Source organism: Mastigoproctus giganteus, chromosome 4 (genome assembly GCF_048544385.1).
Source record: "Mastigoproctus giganteus isolate SK-2022 chromosome 4, ASM4854438v1, whole genome shotgun sequence".
NCBI classification, from domain to species: Eukaryota; Metazoa; Arthropoda; class Arachnida; order Uropygi; family Thelyphonidae; genus Mastigoproctus; species Mastigoproctus giganteus.
In genome coordinates this window covers 40,549,908-40,575,453 of record NC_143578.1, presented here as the reverse complement: position 1 = coordinate 40,575,453, position 25,546 = coordinate 40,549,908, and the positions used below count along the sequence as shown (strand labels likewise).

The following is a 25,546-nucleotide window of genomic DNA, read 5'->3' as shown; positions in this document are numbered from 1 at the left end:
TCAAGAAAAGTCTACCGCTTTCCCTTTCAGTCTATCTTACCAATTTTTTTTTTTTTTTTTTTTATCATGATAAATGAGAGTGATTTCCAAGTTGATGGTTCATGTTTTTTTGTGAGTCATAGAGAAAACATCAGTCTCATCCCTGGTGATGATGGGCTATTATCAGGTAGTAGTAGTAGCGGCATGTGATGCAAGAAAGCAAGTGTATGAGCTTATGCAGCATCAGCCAAAAAAAAAAAATCACACCATTCCCTCCAAATGCCTGTCCAGTTCCTCCTTAAATTTATTTAACCTATCAACTTCCACAACAACAGATGGAAATTTGTTCCAGCAATTAACCACCTGCTAGCTAAAGGCAAATTTCCGCACATCTATTCTACATCTGTCTTTTCTTAATTTGAATTTATGCCCCCTTAGGTTTATAATCTGAACAACTGGTAGGATCCCATCAGAATTCAGCATGCTCAACCCATTCAAGACCTTATACACCTCAGTCAGATCACCGTGCAGGTGCCTAGTCTCCAGCCACTCCAGCTTAAGCCTCTCTTGGTAAGAGGATCCCTTCATTCCCCTCAACAATCTTGTTGCCCTTCTCTGTACACGCTCAAGTAAATCTACATCCTTCCTAAAATGAGGCCTCCAGACCTGTACGCAGTATTCAAGGCGTGGGCGCCTCCATAGCCAGGTGGGAAGGAGCAGCACACGCTTCTTGATTAGACCGGGGTTCGAGCCCGTCACCACCAAATACGGAGGATGCGGAAAGGTCAGGGAATGACCACTGCATATTCACGGAGCAATATGGCCTTAGTTGCTAATGCCCCTAAAAAAAAAACAAATAACAAACTCAAGGCGTGGCCTGACTGACCATTGCCTTATACGAGGGACAATCACCTCCTTTTCCCTGCTAGCAAAATTCCTATATATCATTGACAAAACCCTATGACCTGCCCTGGCAGCCTGTCTGCATTGCTCAGAAAACTTCTTATATATGACTGCACAATTACTCCCAGGTCTTTTTCGTTTTTTCCCACCTTAAGTGTAGTATCACACAGTTGGTACATTTCTCTGGGGTTACTTCTACCCATATGCAGTACTTTGCATTTGTCAAGGTTAAACTTCAGTTGCCACTTCTTAGCCCATCTGCCCAAATTTTCTAGATCCTGTTGCAGTAGCACACTGCCATTACTGTCATTAATAACCCTGCCAACCTTTGTATCATCTGCAAACTTCGACACTAAGCCTGATATACCTTCATCAATATCATTGTTAAATATACAAAACAACAGAGGACCCAACACCGAACCCTGTGGGACTCCACTAATAACATTTGTCCACGAAGAGCAGCACCCATTAATTACCACCCTCTGTCTTCTCCCACTTAACCATCCTTTTATCCATTGTAGCAACTTACCCTTAATACAATTCTGCTCCAATTTGTACAATAGTCTTCCATGTGCAACAGAGTCAAAAGCTTTCCTGAAATCCAAATATATGATATCAAAATTATTTTTTGCATCCAGTTCCTTTGTAACCACATCATAATATCCTATCAAATTTGTCAGACAAGACTTTCCCTTAACAAACCCATGCTGTGTCTGAATTATTGCTGCAGTCTTATCTAGATGATCCTGCAATGCATCTTTAACCAGTGACTCCATTATTTTACCCAGAACAGAAGTTAAACTAACTGGTCTGTAATTACTCGTGTCACCCTTCGATCCCCTGTTGTGAATTGGGGATATATTTGCACATCTCCAGTCCATGGGGACCTCCCCTGAGTTCAAGGATGCTCTCATAATTATGGCTAAAGGTTTGCTTAGTTGCTTTAATATAACTGGATAGATCCCATCCACCCCAGGTGCCTTTCTTATGTTTAACTTCAACAATTTCTCCTCCACTTTACTCTCAGTTATTACAAAATCATTAAGCACACTGCTACAATTTGCTAACCTTCTGCCATTTTCAAACCTTAATAACTCTTCATGTGTGAATGTAGATGCAAAATACTCATTCAGTTTGTTTGCTATCTGAGCAGGATCATCAACAGTTGAACCATCGATATCAAGTGGACCAATCAGATTCATCCCCTTCCTTTTAGAGTTTATATAAGTAAAGAAGTCCTTGCTGTTTTTCTTAGCATCTTTTGGCAAAGATTTCTCGTAATCTGCCTTCGCCTGCCTAACCTCCTTTGTGACCTGATTACAGACTAGCTTATATCTGCCATGGGCTTCTGAGATGCTGTTATGAGATTGACATTTGGCATGTATTGAAATCATCTCCATGACAACTTCTGAAATGTGAAATGCTTAATGCTTCTGCATGTGTCAACAGCCATACAGTAGTTCCAATGCACGAGTTATCTGACAATTTTCAGATATAAAGCAGTGAAAGATTTTCTAGCATTGTTAGCTAAACTTTTTCTACCCTCTTGAATCTATGCCAGTCAAACATAGTGGTATGAGATAGAGAACCTTCTTTGTAAACCTGATGCATCACTTCCAATGTTTCAGAAGCAGATTTCCCTAAGCATTGACAAAATTTGATGTTTTCAGGATTCTCCAAATTTAACATTTTTTGCAATAAGAAATCATGATAAAATAAGTGCACTTCAGATATACATAGGAATGAAATGTGTTGTGAATGATTAACTTCCACATACCTTTAGATGACAGTTTAAACTTGTTATTTGAAGACAGCAAATTTCATTGTGTGTATTGACTTTTATTGCTGTACAGCCAGTCTGGAAACTTCTTGATTGTGCTATGTATATAGGTGATTAATGTGGCATGTGAACATATGATGATAAAGATATCATTTAAGTTGCTGTTTTATAATGAAATAGGATTGATTTCAATTTGATATGCAAGGCAGGGGAAATATTGACTCCTGATTCAAAAGAGTGAAGTGAACCAAAAGTTTACTTTGTTCATTCTTATTAAATAGGTCAGTGTCATCTGCACTTTCTCTAGTTGCAAACCATTTATTAGTATTAGGTTTTCCAAAATTCATAGAGTAATGTTAAATTGACTCGTTAATGTAGCATGTGAACATATGATGATAAAGATATCATTTAAGTTGCTGTTTTATAATGAAATAGGATTCATTTCAATTTGATATGCAAGGCAGGGGAAATATTGACTCCTGATTCAAAAGAGTGAAGTGAACCAAAAGTTTACTTTGTTCATTCTTATTAAATAGGTCAGTGTCATCTGCACTTTCTCTAGTTGCAAACCATTTATTAGTGTTAGGTTTTCCAAAATTCATAGAGTAATGTTAAATTGACTCTTCAAATGATAAAATACATTTCTTATCGTTTATTTACATTCAGCTCATGGAATATGTGAGAAAACACTTTATTAGTTTCAATACAGCAGTGGTGGGCACTGGAGTTGACCATGAACTATTGGAAGAGTGTGTCCAGAAACACATTACACTAGGAGATAGTCACAGTGGATCTGCTGGGGAATCTAAATATGGAGGAGGTATGTATATTTGTGCATATACATCTATGCATGCATAAAGAGCTATCATTTACAATTTGTATTTTTAAATATGATGTACATCAGATTTGCTGTTCGCACTATGATCATTTATAGAAACAATTATTTTTGAGACTATGGGTCTTCCAGCACTAACAAGATACTCCTTTTATTTGTGGAACTTACTCTGCTTTATCTTATATGCCTTTAAGGTCATTATGCACAGGAAAATTTCTGCAGAAAAATACAATAATACATACATGCTGTTTACATTATGAATAATTATTGGATTTTAAGAGGTTGGTAGGTATATTGAATATTTTAGATCTTTATTGCTTGGTTGTGTACTACAGGATTAATACAATTCTGGCAACATGCTCATCGTTTTTTTTTGTTAGTTGTTGGCGCATCAGCTTCTATGGCCATATTGCACCTCCCAAAGTTTTTGCATTTTACTGTGATCCAAGCCGAGGCAGGAATCGAACCTGCAACCTTTTGGTTGCCAGGCAGGCACTTTACCTACCTGGCTAGCCCGGTCGGCCATGCTCATCATGGCCAGTAGCCAGGGATTCACAAAATAATTCATAAAATCCCAAAATCCTAACATAAGGATTTTGGGATTTTAGCAGTCAGATGTTAGTAAATAGGTAAGTGATATGTTATGAATACTAAAAAGGTACAATACAGTTGTAAGACTAAGTGCAATGAACGTAATCCAGTAAATTTAATTAAATTAATTTTTGTTCAGTAAAATCAATACAGTAACTGAAATCTTCTTGTCATAATAAAACTTATTAAATTTATTTTAGTTACTGCTTCCACTGGCTATGCTGTATTCTCTTCTTCTAAACCATGGAAACCAGTGCCTCAGGCCCATTCTCTTTAACTGTTAAGGGTAATCAATAGATACAAATATTTAAGCTATATATAAGTACAAATTACAATAGATAAGTAAAGGGCAAAGTGTGCTAATTGTGTGACGGCACCAGGGGTTTTCCCCATCTCCGCATTGTGTACTCTGTTTGTGTAGCACAGAACCTGTGAAAGCCAGAGATTTAAAAGTGTGTGAGGAGTGGACGGATGTGTAGTGTTGTGTACCGTTGTTCTTCTGACCATTTAGCCGTTGGGCCCCTGTTAGAACCCACCGTTACCGCACTTGGCCCCGGGGAGGCAGGTCAGGTACCCAGTAGATTTTTTGTACTCTGGCAGGCCTGCCACCTAGTTTCCAAAGATTTCAGTGGCAAGGGCCTATGTGAAAAAAAAAAAATAAATAAATAAAAAAAAGGGTTAACACTAGAATATAAAAGGCCAAGAGAGGTTTATGTAAGCATGGTTTAAATTTGGACTTTATTAATTGATAAATTGTGTGGGGTGTACACTGCGAGTTAGACAGAGTAGAGGGGAGACTGAAGGCTGGGAGGAAAAGACAGAGGTATGAGGACGATAGAGAAGGCGACCCCAGAAAGTCAAGGAGGCAGGCCCGTGCCTCACCAGGCAGAAGAATGAGGTGGCAGGGGGGGGGAGACAGGAACCATTCTCCTTCCCCCAGCCGGAGAGGAGAGTAAAAGTAAACCAAGCTAGAGTGCTCAGTTTGATTGCCAATGTGGCTTGTGGCAGAAAAGCTGCTGGTGTCTCCAGTGTCTGGGTTTGAAGTCTTGAGTGGGATCAGGTCCCGGTTGATCTTGGCTGCAGATTCAGTTGCAGATATCAGCCCGATGGAACTTGGATGAAGGAAATGAATTTCAGTTCAATTGAGCTTTGATGAGGTTGGCGGTTGATGCTACTGGAGAGGGGTTCCCAGAATCTGTCTCAAGTTATTAGTCTTAGTGGTTTAGGCTCCTTAATGTTCTTCGTCTGTTGAAGACATCCTGTGCAAAAGTGATGAAGTATTTATAATTGTCATGGGTATGAATTAGTATATGTTCTTGGTCCTTTGGCAAATTAATAATTTTGTGATCAGAATAGATCTCAAGTCTTCATAGTCAGAACAGTCATACATTATATGGTGCCAAGATTCGTCAGTGCCACAGTGGCAGCATGGATCATCTGTGATGCCCAGAGACGTTAATATTTCTTGTATTGACCCATGGCCTGTTAGGAGGTACGTTATGTACAGGCCAGGGGAAAACCAGTTTGGGAATGTGAACGTTACTTCAGGGATGAATTTCTTTGTAATTGCTCCCTTAGTGGATGTCATCCATCCGTCCTGCCAGGCCTGCTGCAGGTGAGCGAGAAGGCACCTTTTCTCTGTCTTGCAATTGATTGCTGGGTTGGTGGTGAATCCAATGGTGGTAGTGGAGATTCTTTTGGGCAGACGATACAACATGCCACATCTAATTATTTCAAGGTCTAGAGGGAGGACTCCAGCAAGGACTTGGAAAGCAGGAGTGCTCACCATGCAGCAGGCTCTGGCAATGGTAAGTATTATTGCTCTTTGAATGGTGGCTAATTTCTTCTGATTTGTGACAGTAGTTGCCTGGTGATACCAGACCCCTGCTGTGTAATTTCTTATCTTCTTTTGGATATACTGTAGGTGTGGGAGGAAGAACAGTTTTAAGTCCAGAATTATACCAAGGTGCTTAAGCTGGGTGCAGTGCTTGATGGTTGTGGCATTGATCTTAATCTGCGGTGGTCTGATTGAGTTTAGGTTCCCTTTCAGGAGGATGCTGGAGGTTTTCTCAGCTGAGATTGTCAGATTGTGCTGGGTAGCCCACTCCTGGAGGAGCCCGAGTGCTTAGCAGAAATTTCAAGCTGGGCTCTTGAGCTGGCAGGCACGGAAAGGATCAAATCGTCTGCATAGGCTTGGGGCTTAACATGCCCAAGATCTTGATTTAGGAACTCCCCCAGGACCATGTTCCAGAAAGTTGGTCCTAGGACCGAGCCCTGTGGATCTTTCTGATCACCCTGGAGTATGGAGTCTCTACACTGACAGATCTGTTACATAGATAGCTTTCAGTGCAGTAGTAGAGATTTTGAGGAATCTGTGCTTGCCAAGGATGCTCGGCCACCAAAGTGAGTCAAACTCCCCGGCGAAGTGGACTGCAATTACAAGGAAGTACTTTTCAGGTGTGGATTGAGCAGATGTTATCAGGTTATTTAGTGCGTCTACTGTCGAGCGCCCCTGATGAAATCTATACTGGTCGTTGGCCTGTAGGTTTCTGTAATACCTGTGAATTCTGAAGAAGACGAGTCTCTCAAAGAGTTTGCTGAGAAAGTTAGGAGGACGATTGGTCTGTATGATGTTGGCTGTTGCGGTTTATTCGGATTCTTGAGGAGAATTCGAAGATTAGCTGTCTTCCAATCAAGTGGAAAGGATCCTTTTTCCAGACAGTGGTTGAAAAGGTTCAGCAGTAAGTATGGCTTGTAGTCTGCTACTCTTCTGACAATCTCGGGCTCCAGAAGGTCAGGACCTGGGCATTTCCTGTCCTTGAGTTTCAATACTGCTCGATGAAGTTCCTCCAGGGTGAAGGGCTCTTTGGTTTCTGTGTGGTGTAATACTCGCTGGAGGCAGACAGTTGGGCTTGTATTAGTGTGAGGTCAGAGATTGGTGGCTGGAAAATGGTATTCAGTATATTATTAATTGACTGCTCCCAGGTAGTGGTTATTGTGCCTTGTGGTGTGAGAGTGGTTGTCAGAACTTCTCCCCTGGGGAGATTATTGGTGATAATTTTATATACAACCCCCCAAGGGTCGGTATTCCCAGTCGATGCCACCAGATCCTCCCAAGATGCCTTTTCCTTTGGCGGATTAAAGCTGTATAGGCAGTGGTGGGATTCAAATAATTTAACAACCGGTTCGCTGCCCTAATGACCGTTCTAAGTATAAAAAAACTATATACCGAAAGGTAGTTTATTATTTCATGCAGTTAATACTTAAATAAGAACAATAAAAGAGGTCTACAAAACTAGATTATGTTATAAGAAAGAGTTTTAAAATATTAATGAAAAAATATTAAATAATACCTGACAAAAAACTAAAACTGTTATTTAAGATATTTCCATATTGCTTCTTGATTGGCGTCCTCGCTTGCAATTTTCTTCGCTTTTATCCGAGCATCATCGGCTGAGTGATTTATCCTTAACCACTGTAGGAGTAGGATCCCATTCTTTAGAGGTAGGCCGATTAGACTAATTGTCATTGTGTTTGATATATTAGAAACAGTTAGGCGACCTCTCTTCTCTGAACATATTATGTTCATCTTTGAAAAACCCCTTTCCGCTTCTGCTGAACTTACAGCAATTGTTCTGACAATATTTTTAGCTCTTTGAACACTTTCAGGAATTGCATAATTCTGGGAATTTTTTAAAACGTTTTCCAAGAAATCTCGATAATCATTAATATCAATTTGGTAATTAAAAATGTCATTAAATACGAGCAATTGTTCTTCGGCTGCTTTCCATGGAACTAGTACTTCTTCAATATTCCAGTATTCTGGCTCCAAAAAATTGAGAAATTGTAATTTATTCCTATCTTGAAATTGGCTACAACTTGCTTTTAAATGTTCACAATCCATTAGTCTTTTTTTTTTCAAATTCGTTACGATGTTTTCTAAAAGTCTTTCTCGAGGAAGCCCGAGACAAATCGATGATTTTCTACAAATTTTATATTTTTGAAGGTTTCTGAAGTAATTAATTCATCAACTTTTTTTTCGTATGGACCCTTTTCGTTTCCAAGCATTTGAAATGCTTTAATAAATCTTATCACAAGTTTTTCAGCCTTTATTATGTCTATATTTCTTGCTTGCAGTGCATTTGAAAGAAGAGAAATTTCATTTAAAATATCAATCATCAATGCCAAATCAGTTATAAAATATATATTTTCAAGACGGGCAGCCATACCTAAGTACTTTTTATTTGAATAAAAATAGTGATGTAGTGTGCCACACAGCTAGGGTTGACCTTAAACTACAGGCAGCCCATCTTGGTCCCCAAACTCTACCAATCTTTATAATTTCAATTCCAAGTTGTTTGGATATTTTGGAAAGTTCAATTTGGTTCTTATTGGATTGATGAAAAATAGTATATATCTTATCAATAAATATTTTAAAATGATTTACTTGCTTTGTTTCCTTTATCGAATCATCTAAAACAAGATGGAGGCGATGATTTAAACAGTGCCATATTATTATGTTTGGAAACTTTTTTGCAATCCTAGTGCTCAATAACTCCCCTCCAGATTTTCTCCCAAGCATAACGCTGGCACCATCGGAGCAAAATCCTATTAAATTTTTTTCTAGGTAGTTCTTAGTAAGCCCAACATTATTTAAACTTTCCATAACTGGAGAACATATTGTCCCTGCGTCTTGTTTTTCCAATTCAACTAGTTCAATGAAAATTGTTGGTGATGTAACTGAATCCAAGGCCAAAATTCTAATACAACAAATTCTGATTTTGGTTTCTTATTGAAAAAAATCTGTCAAACTCTGTTGCCTTTTCATCCTTTAAAGGGCTACTGCAAAAAATTTTAAAAATGTTTTATTTTAATATATTATAGAGCAGGAGTGGATATGTGCCAATATATTTGAATATTTTTACTGGTTCTGTTCATGTGTGGTCATATCATAAACTTTTATAAACAAAGCACTATGCTTATACCATTGATAAACATCAGTCAGAACATACATTTTCTTCATTTTATCGATGCTGAATTAATAAATGACATAGAATACCAGGCGCCCGCCCACCTTAGAGAGAACCCTGATCACAAGTGCCATTTTAACAACCGGTTTGCCGAACTCAACAAAAAATTAGGTATCGGTTCTGCTGAACCGGCTGAATCCCACCACTGTGTATAGGTGTTCCTGGCTATTCTATATTGTTGTCTCAAGACCTCCACCTCTGGCTGTGGCCATGATCTCTTTGCTCCTTGGAAAGCTTTCCTTTTACTATTTACCTCTCTGCAGAGGTGCTGTAACTCTGGGGACCACCAGGGAACAGCACTGGGGAGCGGATTTTTTCGTTTAAAGGTTGTGGTACAGGCGTTTGTAATGACCCCGGTGACAGTTCTCTGGTGCACTTCTGGATTCAGCAAGCTACAGTCCCCCGCTGGGAGTTGCATGACAGAGATGTCCAGAGCTGCTATGAAGTTGTCCCAGTTAGCATTTTCTATTTTAAATCTGTTCAGTGTGAGTTTGGGATTCAATGGTTGTCAATAGGTTGGATTCTAGACATTTGGAAGGCTATGGCCTGGTTGTCCGAGGTGGTCCAAGCCTCCTGGACACACCAGCCAGAGATGTAGCCAGCCATCTGTCTGCTAGCTAGGGTGATATCAATATTTGATTCCCAGAGAGTGGATGAAAATGTTGGCAAATTGTGTGACCTATTTAATATGGTAAGCTGTGAATTGGAGATAAACTCTTCCATTCGCTGCCCATTCCAGGTGCCACTATGATCATCAGACCCCGCAAACCAAGGAGGAGAGCAGCAGTTTACATCCGCCCCCCACGATAATTTTCTCATTGGGAAAGAGGGCCACTATGATTTCCAGATAGTTTATTGTTGGTAGAATATGTGTTATATATAGAAACCACATAAAAGGTTCCAAAGGGACCTATGACATGCAGGCACACTGCCCAGGATGTGCAGAGACTTGATATTTTGATGGTGGTGAGTTCTGGGTTCCTGACTACAATTGCCGCCCAGGGAGTTTCATTATCTGCTTGGATTATTTTGTATGCAAGTGGGTAACTCCCCACCTGTTTGGCATGGGTATAAGGTTCTTGAAGGATCATGATGTCGATATTTTCCTCATTTATAATTACTTTTAGCTGGTCTGGAACTATCTTGGCCCACTACACATTAAGTTGGATGAATTTGATCTGTTGGGTGTTGAACTGTTAATAGGTTCTACTCTGTTGTACTCGCTTTGCACTTAAATAAACTGGACAACTGTTGTCTCATTGAGTGATTATGAGGAAGTTTTGAGCTTTTGCAATTTGCTCAGACAGCCTCGCTGGTTTTGTTGGGACAGTCCTTATACTGATGTCCCTTCTGGGCACAGTGCCCACAGGTTGACTCAGCCTGAGTGCAGGTGTGTGTGTGGTGTGACTAAACCAGCAGCAGTTGAAACACTTTGGGACAGCCAATTGTTCTTTAAAATGATGACTGCCCCAGTCTATATATATTCTGTCTTGATTTTTTATTGTATTCCAAGCTGGAGGGGGGGTTAACTCCACCACCCAGTTGACATTATTATCTGACTTAGACTTTTTATGAAATTTTGGCTTAATAATCTCTTCTGGGGTCGAGTCAGGGTGAGACGCTTGCAGGTTATGGTAGTATAGTTCCTCGGTGATTTGCATAGGTGTCATATTTGATATCCTTGCTGATATCAAATATGACTACTGAGGGGCCTTTTTTCTTCGGTTGTTCTGCAATAAGGCCAAGTGTCGAGATGACAGAATTTTTATGATGTCTTCTATTTGATGTTTCAGTTTCGATCAGTAACCCAACATTTCAGGTCTTCCTGATCGATTTAATTCTTGTAGTTTTAAAGTGCTCCTTCAGTTTATTGACGACTGTATTCTTGACTTCCTTGCTAGACTTAATTTCTTGGTTGTCAATAGGTTTTAGAATAACTAAATTTGGGGTTGTCGGACCAGAGGCCTCATTACTTGGCTTGGTAGCGGTCCTCAGTGCATCTGCATACGAACGAGGGCGCTGTTACATTTGGTTTTCTTGTACCTACATATAAGCCTCTAATTTGGCCGCAGCCTTCTTGCATTCGATGTGCATATTCAGCAATAAGTATTCCACCTTTGACCAGATGATAATTATCTTTCCTCTCAGGACTGTAGTTATGTGATTACTGGAGTCAGTCATAAGGTCCTCCCATCGGAAAGTTTTGATCCGGTTATCAGGGGGTGTTGGATCCAGTGCTGTAGCATTGTCATAAGGTGTATGTGGTTGCTCTTGAAGCTCTGCAGGGTCACTGTTTCTTGCAGTCTCAATGTCTTGCTTCTTGCCACTTTCTGGTTTATTGGTTTTGCCTAATCGTGACTCATCGACAGACGAGTCCGCAGGAGTGAGAAAGATTAGGTCACTTGTTGTGCTCTCTCTGCATTGTTTTTACCCGGACTTTGCACGCTGCTTTTGCACACTGACTGCAGACGTATCTAGCTTGAGCTGTTGCGCTAATCTTTGGAATCGATCTTCCAGAACAGCACTCCCCCAGGGTTCTTTTGCAGGGGCCATTACAAATCAGAAAAAAATAATATATTTTCTGCAGCAATTGCAAGTTTGTTTGGTTGCACGACCAGGCTTAATAATTGTTAAATAGGTGGAACTTGGCAACGAACAGATGTTTAAATAGTACTTCCGTTGTAGCAGAAGGCTTCTGCAAGTTTTTTTTTTTTTATTTTGTATAATTACTGAAAGTTCTATATAGTTTCTAAAGTGTTCGACTGCTAGGCAATAAAATCACTTAATTCAGTTAATTTTAGTATAGCACGACTGTCTCTTCTTTTAAGTACCCAGCGGATAGTCGTTCTCCACTGCAGAGAGACAACTTAAACAGACCACCTGCAGGTTGACCTGATTAATGATGGTAATCTCTAAGATGCTGGTCAGCATAACCTTGTACTAGATAGCATTTTGCTGGCTATTATGCGATGAAGGGCTTGGCTGAACAAACAAGATATGCAATTCAAGTTTTTAAATTGAAAATAAAGTTGTTTACCTGATCATTTAGTAGGAACAACTTGCCTCAGGAACAAGCACGCCAGAAACTGAGTTGCTGGATGCCAAAAACTTGACAAGATGTTGAGATGAACCCTTTAAACTATTCATTGCACAGGAGCATAAAAATATGCGACCAGACAGTCTCCAATAGTTAAGTAAAGCAAATTTTTCTGTAAGCATAACATACTTATTGTACATTAATAAATATAGCAAATACTTTACAAAGTTCAGAGGGCTTCCCTAGCCATTCACTGGATATGTGATCATCAAGATTGTGTCATTTGCACAATCTTGCAACTGTACCTTTTATCACAGGTAATCATGCTTTGCTTGGCATCCAAGGATGGTATCTTTAGGATCATCTAGGCTGGAAGAAATCTCTCCAACAATTGCAGTATTCTAAACTTGCAGCAAACCTAACTATATATTGAAGAGTCTGGCAGTAGCCATATCACAGAAACTATCACACCAACAACGAAAGTATCACTCTACCTTCACTCATGATACAGTCAGCCACCAGAACATGCGTTGGTTTCCCTGTCAATATTCATTGGATGCTTTATTTAAGTCAGATGCTTTGGTTTAAGTGAAATATAACGTAATAAAAGTGAGGGGAAGTTACACGTTAGGTTTGGCAACTGTTATTTCACGTTATATGTAATATTATTTTGCTTAGAGAAATAACTTTTTTTTTTTTTTTGCTCTTAAAAGAGCCATTTTTAATGTTCATAAGGGTGCAATTCCAGTAAGATTATCATCTGAGTAATCAGAAGTGTTGGATTCTCCAGTAGAAAATTCCAAGCATTCAACAGCACTCTCTGCCAACCCATCTAATTCCCACATATTGTTTTCCTCTTTTATTACATGCTGGATGTAGTTTGCTCACTGTGCAGCTGTGACACGATTGTTCCTTCTGTGGTAAGCTATTTTATTTTGATCTTGAAAGTGTGATTTTCACTTGTGACAAATCCTTTGATTTGACTCCACACATTTTTGATTACATGAACTTAAAATGCTTCATCTACTACTATTGGGTTGCAATGGTATGGAGGCAGATGAAGCACTTTATGTTCATGCTGAAGGGCTATATTATCAATAATAAAAATTGTATCTGCTGCAAATGTCAGAAACAAAAAGTTATAATTTGACCTTCAACATATCAGAATTCCATGGAATCTGTTTTTCTGTCAGCCAGGTTTGAATGTCTGATTTTTTGGTAGACATCTTTGGGATATTTTACCTATGAACACTATAGTATGGAGCATTATCTAAAATGATAATGCTGTTTGGCTCAATGTTTGCCAATAGTTTGTTGACAAACTAATCTTCATAATGTGGGCCATTCACTTCTCCATGGTAATCACCTACAGATCTTTTGACACAAAATATGACATGCATTTGAGACAAAACCTTTATAATTACCAGCATGTGTAATTATTAGCCTTGAGCCTTTCCCAAAAGAAGCTTTCAAATCAATAGATAAGTCACTCAAAAATGCTGTTTACCAGATTTTATGGTGGTGTCTTGCCAAACCTTTTCATTTGTATGTCTATAATTTATCCAGGTTTCATCAGTATAATAAATTGGCCTACCTTCAGAACAATAATGGTGAATATCTCTTAAATAGCATTAATGCCGCTGTAGAATATTATCTTGGTCGAGCAACATTGACAGCCATTTCTGTTTACAAATTTTGAATCCCAATCATTTCATACTGTACATTTTCAAATATTTAGTAACTTGTCATTCTCATTTATAACTGTCATTAGCTTTTTTGCCTTGGGAATTTCATTCCAGAAGAGAGATTAGTGCACATTTTATCCAAAAAGCTGTCAGTGTAAAATCATCATACCTTTGCTTTTTTGCCTGGGTTCCAGTCTTTGATGGTTGCTTCTTTCCAAGCAGTACAGGCATAATCTTTACTGTTGAAGTTCAGTCTTCACCAGTTAAATCTGCATCAAAAGTTAATATCTCATTATGTGGTTTATCTATATGTTTTTTGAACTTGCAGAATACATTCCAGATGATAACCTTAGTAGAACTTCTTAAAGGCTGGCAAGCCTCATGTTTTTGCGAAACCACTCAACTGACTAGAACACACCATATTGCTATAACTGGCAAGGAAACCGATAGCTGCTTGGGTAATAACTATGTGGAAAAGCTATAAATATGAATAAGAAGTTTACAAATTTATTCTGCCCAATACTTATAGCACATTATTAATTTTTGATTAAACATGTATTAACAATTTGGAATAAATTCGTTGCAAACTTTTAGTCGAAGATGCAGATCTTATTTGCAGATGTACGTTTCCTTCCGTAGGTAAAAAAAAAAAAACGTAAACTGCAGCCATTATCAATCCACTGCAGGATGGAAGCCTCCTCAATGATTCATGTTGAGGGAAATGGACCATAATCTGCCACGCTGGTCCTGTGATGGTTGGCAGATCGACCGTATTTAGCAGTCAGTGGCTTGAACCCCAGCCTACTGCACTCCCAATCCTGACCACTCGGCTACGGAGGCCTCTTCTTCCATAGACTCTCCAATAAATATAGCTTTTGAGCTCAGCCAGGGTTTAGATCATGGTGATCGTGGGGGAAATTCTACCATCATTTTTGCTGTGTAGTCACTCTTTTCCTTTTTTTTTTTTTTTTTTTAATGAAAACTCCATACACGAGAGGTATTAGAACCTATAGTACTTAGTACCGTGCTTGGGTTGGAGGTTGAGAAGACGAAAGAAGATATTTGTTGACATTAGACCTGAACTTCTGTAGATTGTAATTTTCAGGAAATACGTGTGACGGAAGGCTGTTCCAGAAAACAGCAGTTGAATGAATAAATGAGGAAGATGAAAAGTTGGTTCTGTGAGTTTGAAGTTGGACAGTAAATGGATGTTGGCTGGTGGTAGCAAGTGTTTGGACTGTTTTGAAAGAGAGAGAGTGGGAATTATAGAAGCCAGTTCAAAAGAACAGTGCCCATGGAAGTATCTAGAAAAGGCATGCAGCAAAAACAGTACATCTATGAGACAGAGAGTGCAGAGACTCTGTTAGAGAGGAGTCATTAATTAACCTAACTGCCCTCTTCTGAATGGAATCTAGAAGCCTGAGAGAGGTTTTGGGGGCACCACCCCAGTTGTGGGAACAATATTCCATGGTAGGGCAGATTTGCGATTTGTACAGAGTGAACAGCTGTTTGGAAGAAAAGTAACGCCAAGAACGAAAGAGAAAACCAAGTTTTTTAGATGCAGAGGAAGCAATATTTGTAATGTGCTTGTGCCAAGAGAGATTAGAAGTCAAGGTAATCCCCAAAAGAGATATATCAACTTGCCTAGAAATCGGAGCATCATCAAAGATAAGCATAGGAGCAGAAGAATCCTTTTTACGAGATATAAGACAAGACTGAATTTTAGAAGGATTGAAATCAACTAAGTTGTCTTTGCCCCACTGGAGAATTATCTGGAGATCGGTATTTAAGGAATTGGTAGCAGATATTCGAGAAGTTGAAGCTGATTGAGCAGGGAAAAGTTTCTCAAAATGGAAAGTGAAATGCAATGTGTTATCATCGGCAAAACTATGGATAGGATTTCCAGTCATTGGAAGAAGGTCATTAATGTACAAGAGGAAAAGAGTGAGGGAAAGAACTGAACCTTGGGGAACACCAGCATTAGTGGAGAAGTTAGAAGACAGAGAGCCATCTACCATTACCCTCAGTGAGCGATCAGAGAGAAAACTGGATAACCAGTTACAAAATACAGTTGGCAAACCATAAGATGGAAGCTTGTTTAGAAGACCTTTATGCCAAACACGATCGAAAGCCTTTGAGATGTCGAGAGCAACTGCTTGTGTTTCACCAAACTTTTCCATTGAATTTGTCCATATATGGGTAACATAAGTCAGAATATCACCAGTGGATCGACACTGACGGAATCCATACTGACGATTGATCAGATGGAAGGTTTCTAGGTAGTTTAAGAATTGGCAGTTAATTGATTTCTCCATTACTTTAGAAAGAGTAGAAGTAATTGCAATGGGATGATAATTGGATGGGAGGGACTTGTCACAATTTTTAGGAACTGGTTGGATATGAGCAAATTTCCAAGCAGAAGGAAAAACACCTTTGGAATAAGAAAGTGAAAAAAGGCAGCAAAGAACAGGAGTAAGTTCAGGAGCACAGGTTTTGAGAACAAGTGGAAAAATACCATCAGGACCTGGAGCTTTCTTAGCATCGAGATTCATCAAAATCCTGACATCTTTTGATGGAAGACCACAGAAGGCATTGAATGGAGCATGTTGGGAATGGTGGGAGGTGTTTTACCAAGTTCATTAATACATGAGTTGGAAGGAAAATGGGATACTAGCAGGTTCGCTTTATCCTTGGCTGAAGTGACAACAGAACCATCTGGTTTTGACAGAGGTGGGAGCAGAGAAAGTGGAGTGTGGAATAAAGATTTCCATTCCTACAAGAATAATTTCACTGACACGATCTGAGCAAACTTTGACATCAGAAGTTTTGAAACAGTAATCCAACCAAGGAAAAGAAGAAAAGAAATCCCATTTAGCATTCTTGTATCGCATTCTTGAACCACGTAAACAGAACCATCTGGTTTTGACAGAGGTTAGAGCAGAGATGGGCAAAAGTTGCGGCCAATAGCTTTGGCAAGAGAACAGAATGCTCGGCTACCATTAGGGCAAGAAGCAAGTTTTCTACTCTTAGCCTGTTCAAAATCTAGTTTGCACTGATTAATGACTGCTTTACAATTATTGCAAGCTTTGGTGTAGGCAGAAAATGAAACTGAAGAATTGGAAATAAGCCAATTACTATGTGCAATGTTCTTCTCTTGCACAGCCTTAGCACATTTATTGGAAAACCAAGTTTTAGATAGAGGATGAGATTTTAAAGTGGAGTGTGGAATAAAGGTTTCCATTCCTACAAGAATAATTTCACTGACACAATCTGAGCAAACGTTGACATCAGAAGTTTTGAAACAGTAATCCGACCAAGGAAAAGAAGAAAAGAAGTCTCGCAGGTCATCCCATTTTTCATTCTTGTAATGCCAAACAATACAAAGTTGGGAATAGCCATCAGAAAAAGGCTCCATTGGAGAAGAGACAATCATCAAGTTGTGATCTGAGGTTTGATTTTGATTTTTGATTTGGTAGTTGTTGGCGCATCGGCTTCTGTGGCCATATTGCACCTCCCAAGGTTTTTTTTGCAGTACTTTGATCCAAGCCCGAGGCGGGAATCGAACCCGCGACCTTTAGGTTGCCGGGCAGGTACTTTACCCACTCGGCTAGCCCGGTCGGCGTGATCTGAGGTACCTAAAGGACCACTCACTTTGACTATGTACTTAGAAGAGTTATTTGTGAGAAAAAATCAAGGGTGTTGGCTGTATGATTAGGATTGTCCAGTATTCTTGTAGGTAAATGAACAATCTGTGCAAGGTCATTAGTAATTGCAAAAGCCTGAGCATCTCGACCAGCTGGGTCGGTATGACTAGAAAACAGAAGCCAGCTGCAATTGTGAACATTAAAATCACCAAGCAAAATTACCTCACTGTTAGGAAAGTTGGACTGGAGAAAGTCAAGTTGCAAAGAGGAAGTGAAAGTGCTCCAAGTGATTAGTGGAGTTGGGAAAACGGTAAAGATAACAGATGAATCTGACACAATGAGGTAGAGAGATTTTAAGCCAGAGAGGATCGAAAAGAGGAGATTTCAAATTACCAAGTCCCTGACAGGGAATATTGGAATGGACATATGCACAAGTACCTTTGAGGCCAAAGGAATCATACAGCAAATAATTTGGGCAACTGAGATGAGCAGTAGATGAATTAACCGATAACTGAGATTCTGTCAGAAAAAGTACATGGGGTTTGGCAAACTGCAAGTGGAAATGGACATTGTTGAAATTAGAATTGAGACCATGTATATTTGTGAAACGAACTAGGAAGTTTTTGGGAGGTTTAGATCTTTTCGCAGATAAGCTTGCTGTATTAGTTTGACAATTCATGGTGTATTCAATAGAAAAAAAAAGGGGAGGGAACATGCTGTAATGAAGTAATGAAATTTTCGGATATGGCGTAACCATGGTAAGAATATACCCAGATCCTTGACATAACGTGGCCTTGAGAATGTCCCCTGCATACACACTACTTGGACTCTCTCCAGTCACTATCTGGCAGAGTAGAGGTAGCAAGATTATATACTAGCTCAGGAGTGGCCAACAAGTCGATCGCGGCTTTAATTTTGGTCGATCCTGACAAATTTTAAATATATAAACAAAAGAGATTAGTCAAAATGTAAAAGTTATTATTATTATGCGCCCCACTGCATACGCTTATTACAAATCCGTTGAACCACATGACCACTCTTGTCGCCGTGCAGCGGCTAGGCTTGTCTAGTGAAAATTCGCACAGTTACATTGAGGAGAGCATAGCGTGTGTTGAATTCTTATTTAGCTTACTTATTCTTATTTATTAATAACTGGACAGTGCTTATACGTTAATTTAATACCCTTTGATTTAAAATGAATACTATGAAAAAGAGTAAAACGTATAATTTTCTCCAAGAGTGAGAACTAGAATACTTTTTTGTAATGATAAAAGAAAAATGTTATTTGATTTGCAATGCTTCTGTGGCTATACCCAAAAAAGGAAATTTAGAAAGGCACTTCACGATAAATACTAATTGGATTTTTTGCCTAATAGTGACCTTAGAAAAAATAAATTAAAAGAGCTTAATTCCAGATTATTCGCACAACAAAATTTCTTCGTGACACCTAATTTACAATCTAAAGCAGTAACTGTAGCATCATTTAAAGTGAGTAATCTTCTTGCAAAAAAATACAAATCATTTTCTGATGGTCAGTTCATCAAAGATGCATTTTTAGAAATAACAGATTCTGTTTTTGAAAATTTTAAGAACAAAAATGGAATTAAAAGTACCCTACAAGATCTGCAATTATCTTGAAATACTGTGATGCGATGCATTGAAAAAATGAGTAAAAATGTGAGCGAACAATTGTGTGCTGATATTGCTAATTGTGTGTTCCTTTCTTTACAAGTGGATGAATCTACAGATGACAGTGATGCAGCTCAATTACTCGTTTTTGTTAGTATGGTTTTTAATGATTCTGCCACTAGAGAAGAACTGCTGGGTATGGTTTCGTTAAAAGAAAGAACTAGAGGTCTGGTCTTAATATATATAATGCATTCAAAAATTTTATTGAAAAAATTAAATTACCACTATTTAAGCTCGTATCAATAACAACAGATGGAGCTAAAGCAATGACATGGCATCTTAACGGATTCATTGCATTGTGCCAAAAGGATGATGAATTCCCAGACTTCAGTTACCACTGTATCATCCACCAAAAAGTGTTAGCCAGCAAAAGATTAAATACTAAAAGTATTATGGACATAGATTTCAAAATCCATTGGAGGACAATCTCTTAAAAAGAGACTTCAAAATGCACCTCGATGAAAATGAACCAGATCTGTTTTTATTACACACAAATGTGATGTGGCTGAGTCGGAGTAAGTTTCTGCAGATTTCGAAATTTGCTGAATGAAATTAAAAAATTTGTTGATCAAAGGGGAGATGATTATCAGCAGCTGCAAGATACGGTGTCATTGTGTGATCTGGCTTTTTTGGCAGATTTTACCAGTAAATTAAGTGATCTGAATTTGGAATTACAAGGAAAAAATTAAAATGTGGGTGACATGATTAGTAGTATTTCTGCTAATACTACTAATCAAAATTGATATAAATATCAATTTTTGGCAATGGTTAAGGATCTCAAAGAAAAAAAATTCAGCCATTTTGCAAATATCCAAGATCATTTGCAAAAATATCCTGTTTTTGAATTTAATAGCGAGAAATATGCTTCTGAAATTCAGAAAGTTGTGGATGATTTTGAAACCAGATTCAGTGATTTTAAAACAATTGAAGACATTGTTCAATATATTTCTTGTCCATTTAAGGTTGACTTAAATACGAAACAAATTGCAGAAAAAATCGCCGAGATTTTTCACATGGAGAAAATATTACTTGAAAATGAAATTATTATATTGTGAAACAATATCTTCCTAAAAGCTAGGTCATCAGAAAAAGACTTTTGAAAATGTTTGCTGAGAAAAGTACTGTAAAAAAATGCAGTGAACTTTTAAATTCCTGTTTTGGTTCCACATATCAGCCTTCTTGTATTTGAAACAAACAAACAAAAAAAAAAAAGTCGAAGAATCGCTCTACTCTTACGGACTTGTATACAGAAGATTCTTTACGGTTGGCCTTATCACAGTATATCCCCGATTTTGAAAGTTTGGCAGATGACATTAAGAAACAAACTCCACATAAATTAAAAATTTAAATACATATGAATTTAAAATAAGAATTCTGAATTGTATTTAATTTTAAAATTTATAAACAACGTTTTTCAATATGTGTTGATTAACCTTTTTAACCATGTGTAATGAACTTTTTGTGATGGTAGATCGCGGCTTTTCAAGAAAAAAAGTCAATCGCATCACAAATTAAGTTGGCCACCCCCACACTAGCTGATCCAGAAGCCTCCTAAAGAGTTACCAATAGGTTCAGTCCGGTGTACTAACTAGCAGCCGGCCTGCGAACACCATTTTAGAGCTATACCCTCGAAATGTAAGGAAGATTGGATCTTGCCATGATGTTCATCATAACCTCAAAAATCATCAGATTTTTGAGGTTATGATGAACCTCAAAGTGGAAGGTGGAAGAGATGGGGAAGGGTTGAGCGGAACTTAGCTCTGGGGACTAAACATGGGTTCCACTTCAAGCCTCCAATAGGTAATTTTGTCAGACCAAGTCTTTCAGTCGTTGTGCACAGTAGGGCAGGATTCGGCACTTCGAAGTCACCTGATATACTTCTTTGCTGTATTATAGTTCTTTACGTACAGGAGGTTTTTGTTTTGCAAGCCACCTCTTCCTGGTCACTTGCACTTGTAGTTCCTCAAGTTGGTGTTTGAAATGGAGTTGGGATTAAACATCACCCCAAGGTATCTGTGTTTCTCAAATGCTAAGATTTGTCTTCTCTTATACATTACTTGGATTGAAAAAGTGAAAAAGGTAGGAATACAATAATTAATTAGGTAAGGTTTACACTTGCTACAAAAGGTAGTTTCTGATTTTTCCGAGGCTGTTTTTGTTGGAGTTAGTGATTTTCTGAGACTGAACATTGGGCCTAATGTTTGTTAGGCGCTTGAGGTTGCTGTGATTGATATAAAAGAGGGTTGCCTGATGGAATACCACCTTGGGGCACATTTGTATTGATAGATCTGGTGCAGGATTTGCCATCATTAGAACTTTAACTTAATTTAAAATTAAGTAAAATGCTTGCACGATTGAAAATGTGTTCCTATTTTATAGGTGAAGTTCGCATTGAGAGAGATTTCCCAGTTACATATGCTGCGGTGGTAGCTGAGGGTGCAAAGTAAGTAAATTTCTATTTTAATGGATTTTTTAACTTTTCGTTCTCAAGAAACCTGATGCACATAGATCTGTTGTTACTGTCACTTCTTATCCAACATGTTCTCTTAAATGTATAAAATTTCTTCTGACTTTCTTCTTATTTGTTACCAGTATGAAATATGCTCTTGAAATAATATAGTTACAAATGAAATTCTTACTGTGAAATGATGAAATTCTAACTGATGAAAACTTTGAAAACTAACATAAATTGATGTTGCATTCTTTTTTTGTTCAGTTAGGCTGTGTCAAAAAAAGCAGCACTTGAATATAGAATCTTGAATATAATTTTCAGTACTGAAATATCGATTTTTCTGTAATAATTATTTAATCGTATTTTTACTATGCATGGAATAATAGTTTTATTAAGGTTATACATAGAATGATAGTTTTATTAAGGTTATACATGGAGTGATAGTTTTATTAAGGTTATACATGGAGTGATAGTTTTATTAAGGTTATACCCGGAATGATAGTTTTATTAAGGTAAAGGTAAAAATTGTATGGCTTTGATTAGTACAAAATGTTATGTTGGGGTCTCTTTATGACAAATAGGACTTCTACTTTTCTAATAGAAACTCACAGAAGGGAGCTGATTGCGAGCAGTGGTTTGTGGGCAAGAATTCAAAAGGCCAGTTTGGCTGATTTCACAGCAAAAAATTAGAAATTTAAGAAATACCGGCATATATGTTTATATTTAAAAAGTTTTAAGAAAAAAATTTAAAAACTATACAAGAAATAAAGTTCTTTTAGACTTTACAATAGGAAAGGTTGATTCATGTCATATTTTCGAAAGTTATCATCAGCTGAAATAAAAAAAAAAGTACTATGAGATGACAATAGGGACTCTACCTCTGGTAAGATACAACCTCATTTCATTTAGTAGAACCATTCAGAAAAGAGAGATTGATCATAGAGACTCTTGGGAAGTTAAAATATTAAAATAATTTTGTTATTGAAGTAGTATGGAGTACTTCCATACTATTTCAATAACAAAATAGCAGTTCCAGCAAACCCAAAGAGTAACACACTAGAACATAGATTTTTCAAACTGGGTTCTATGAGATTTTTTAATAAGAGAGAGGATTTTAAAGTGTATTGTTTTTTGTGTATTTTATTTAAAGAGGGGCAGGTAATTAGAAAAAGTCTACGGTGAGGGCTTTTTCAAATATATTAACAATATTTTAATATTGACTAAGAAATATCCAAGTTTCAGAATTGTCTACAACAGCAGTGGGATTTAAAGTGTGTTCTGTGGAACCTTTGGATTCTAGAAAGGAATCCCAAAAGTTCTACAAGTGTTTCACTAATTTTTTATGTAATTTGTACATGTATTACTCTTTTTTAACAATATCACAGTTCCATAGAATACTTAGAATTTCCAAAGGGTTCCATGGCCAAAAAAGGTTTGAAGTTCACTGCAGTATATTATACCATATAATCTCCAAATTCCTTTCCCTTCCATTTCAGGTGGCATTTCCTGTCAGACTGGTTGTGATCAGTTGTATGTAGGTTCAATAATCCAATAAATAAAACAGGATCATAGGTGTTGTTAACTACAGGAAAACACAGGATCATAAAAAAATACATATAAAACATATTCCAAAGGTTTAATAAAGTCAGTATTGTAGATAGAAGAAACAAATAGGTTTTTCAGTTCATTCAGGAGAAGCTATGCATTAAAAAAAAAAGAAAGAAAGAAAAAACAAATGATCAGTGTAAGAAAGCCATGCATTAATTCCAAAAATTTCTGTTAAATATACTGGCAAAGGTCTTCCTAGACTTTTTCTAGCATATCTGTGGTAATTATTGCATTACCTCAGTGATCCTGTTTCAATTCAGGGATTGGTACAAACAGGACAGCCCCGGGTGCCAAGCGAATGTGATCGAGCGTTTTCTCTGTGCTTAAAAAGTGATTATCTAAAAGCGATTTAAAGTTATATTAAGTTCCTCTCCTTAAGAAATTTATATTTTAATATCAGCTACTGTCACAAAAAGTACTTGTACAGAGCAAGAAAGAAAAGCTACCTTTCTTTATTTTTCATATTTCCTTTACTAACACTTACTACTCCACGCTTGGTCCCACCTGGCACTGCTCCTGCCTCCCCGTGGCGGGGCCGGAAATCTTGGCAGAAAAGCTAATCTGCCAAGGGCCAAAAGGAGCAAGCATGGACCAAAATACATTTCCACCTCTAGAGCCGACAAGCTCTCGGTCAGAGATAGACATTGACCATAACATGTCGCAACCCAAAAGGTTGAAAACCACTTCCTCAGCGACAAATTGTCCTGCATTTCTAATAATGCACTCTCTTGGAGATCAGCCTCTCAGTAAGCTCTCTCCGTTTGTTATCCAAAAACACCTGGAAAGTCTAGCAGGATCACCTAAGACAGTCAAGAGACTGCAATCAGGCGACCTACTAGTGGAGACAATAAACCATGGACATTCGCAGAAACTACTAAACCTCGCCAACTTTGCTGGAATTCCAGTAAAGGTTTCTCCCCATGCAACCCTAAATACATCCAAAGGGGTTATATCCAGCTGGGCTCTTTTGAATATCATGGAGGAGGAGTTAATGCAAGAACTTCAAGATCAAAATGTCATTGCAGTCAAAAGGATTGACTAAAAAAGACATACACTTACACCTACAAGGAACATTATTCTCATATTCAATACGCCAAATCTACCAACATCGATAAAAGCAGGCTATCTACTTTGTCGCATTAGGCCCTACATTCCAAATCCATTGAGATGTTTTAAGTGCCAAAAGTATGGCCACTCTCAAACGACATGCAGAGGAAATCAAGTTTGCCCCAATTGTGGGTCCTCTGAACACACTCAAAGTGATTGCTCAGCAAAAGAAATGGCCTGCCCCAACTATAAAGGCAACCATCCTGCTTATTCCAGGTCATGCGAAAAATGGAAAACTGAAAAGAAAATTGTGACATACAAGATTGAAAATAAAGTAAGTTTTCAAGAAGCAAGGAAAGTAATTGCTCCCAGTATGACTAAGCGTACATATGCCAGTATTGCGCAAAAGTATCAATCAGTGGGCACCCAAACCGATGTTACAGTACCTTCAAACACTTCAATCTCTGACTGGGCTCAGGCTGTTCTCTCCCAGCAACAGTCCAATACCCCTAAGCAGTTGAACCAGGCAAATAATACTGCAATTACAGTACCAGCAACATCTCCTTCTCCTCCCACAGTGATTGCTTCTATATCGAATAATTGGAGCTCACATTTAAAAAAGAATATCCAAGAAACATCTATGGATACATTTGACTCATCTAGACAAGAACCTATCTTAGAAATACATGCGGAAGAAGAAATGGACACTGGTCGACCATTCTTCTCCAAAAAAGACAAACCAAAGCCTGAACGTCACAAGCCAGCCACATTAAAAAAACAGTCAGATACAGCTTCTTCTACTAAACACCAGTAATGCCTTATATTCTACAATGGAATTGCAGAGGATTTCCTAGCAACCTTAATGATATTCAAGTCCTAATTCACCGCTATTCTCCAGTTGGTTTCTGTCTACAGGAAACCTATCTAACTCCACAAATTTCCACCAACATAAAGAACTATGCCATATATCGACAAGATCGTAATACTTCAAATGCTGCCCGTGGAGGTGTGGCCATCTTCATCAGCTCAAAGATCCCGACCAAACAAATTGTTTTGCAAACTGATATTGAAGTTGTTGCCGTATGTTTGATAACCCAGATTGCGTTAACACTAGCATCAGTCTATCTCCCGCCAAGTCATACCTTCTCTTACCAAGATCTTGAAAACCTGCTAATGCAATTACCACCCCCTGTCTGTCTGTTGGGTGATTTCAATAGCCACCATCCCTTATGGGGATCAACAAAAGTAGATAAACATGGCCGCCTA

The 25,546-nt window shown here is 38.1% G+C and overlaps 1 protein-coding gene across 1 annotated transcript in view; it reads left to right on the top strand.

Moving 5' to 3' along the window:
* The window catches only part of UQCR-C2 (Ubiquinol-cytochrome c reductase core protein 2), a 91,771-nt gene that overhangs the window by 37,965 nt on the left and 28,260 nt on the right, over positions 1-25,546 (top strand). Inside the window, exons 8-9 of the mRNA XM_090371493.1 lie at positions 3,329-3,482; positions 21,553-21,616. Of these exons, the coding sequence (XP_090227619.1) occupies positions 3,329-3,482; positions 21,553-21,616 (218 nt within the window). The remainder of the gene's footprint in view (positions 1-3,328; positions 3,483-21,552; positions 21,617-25,546) is intronic.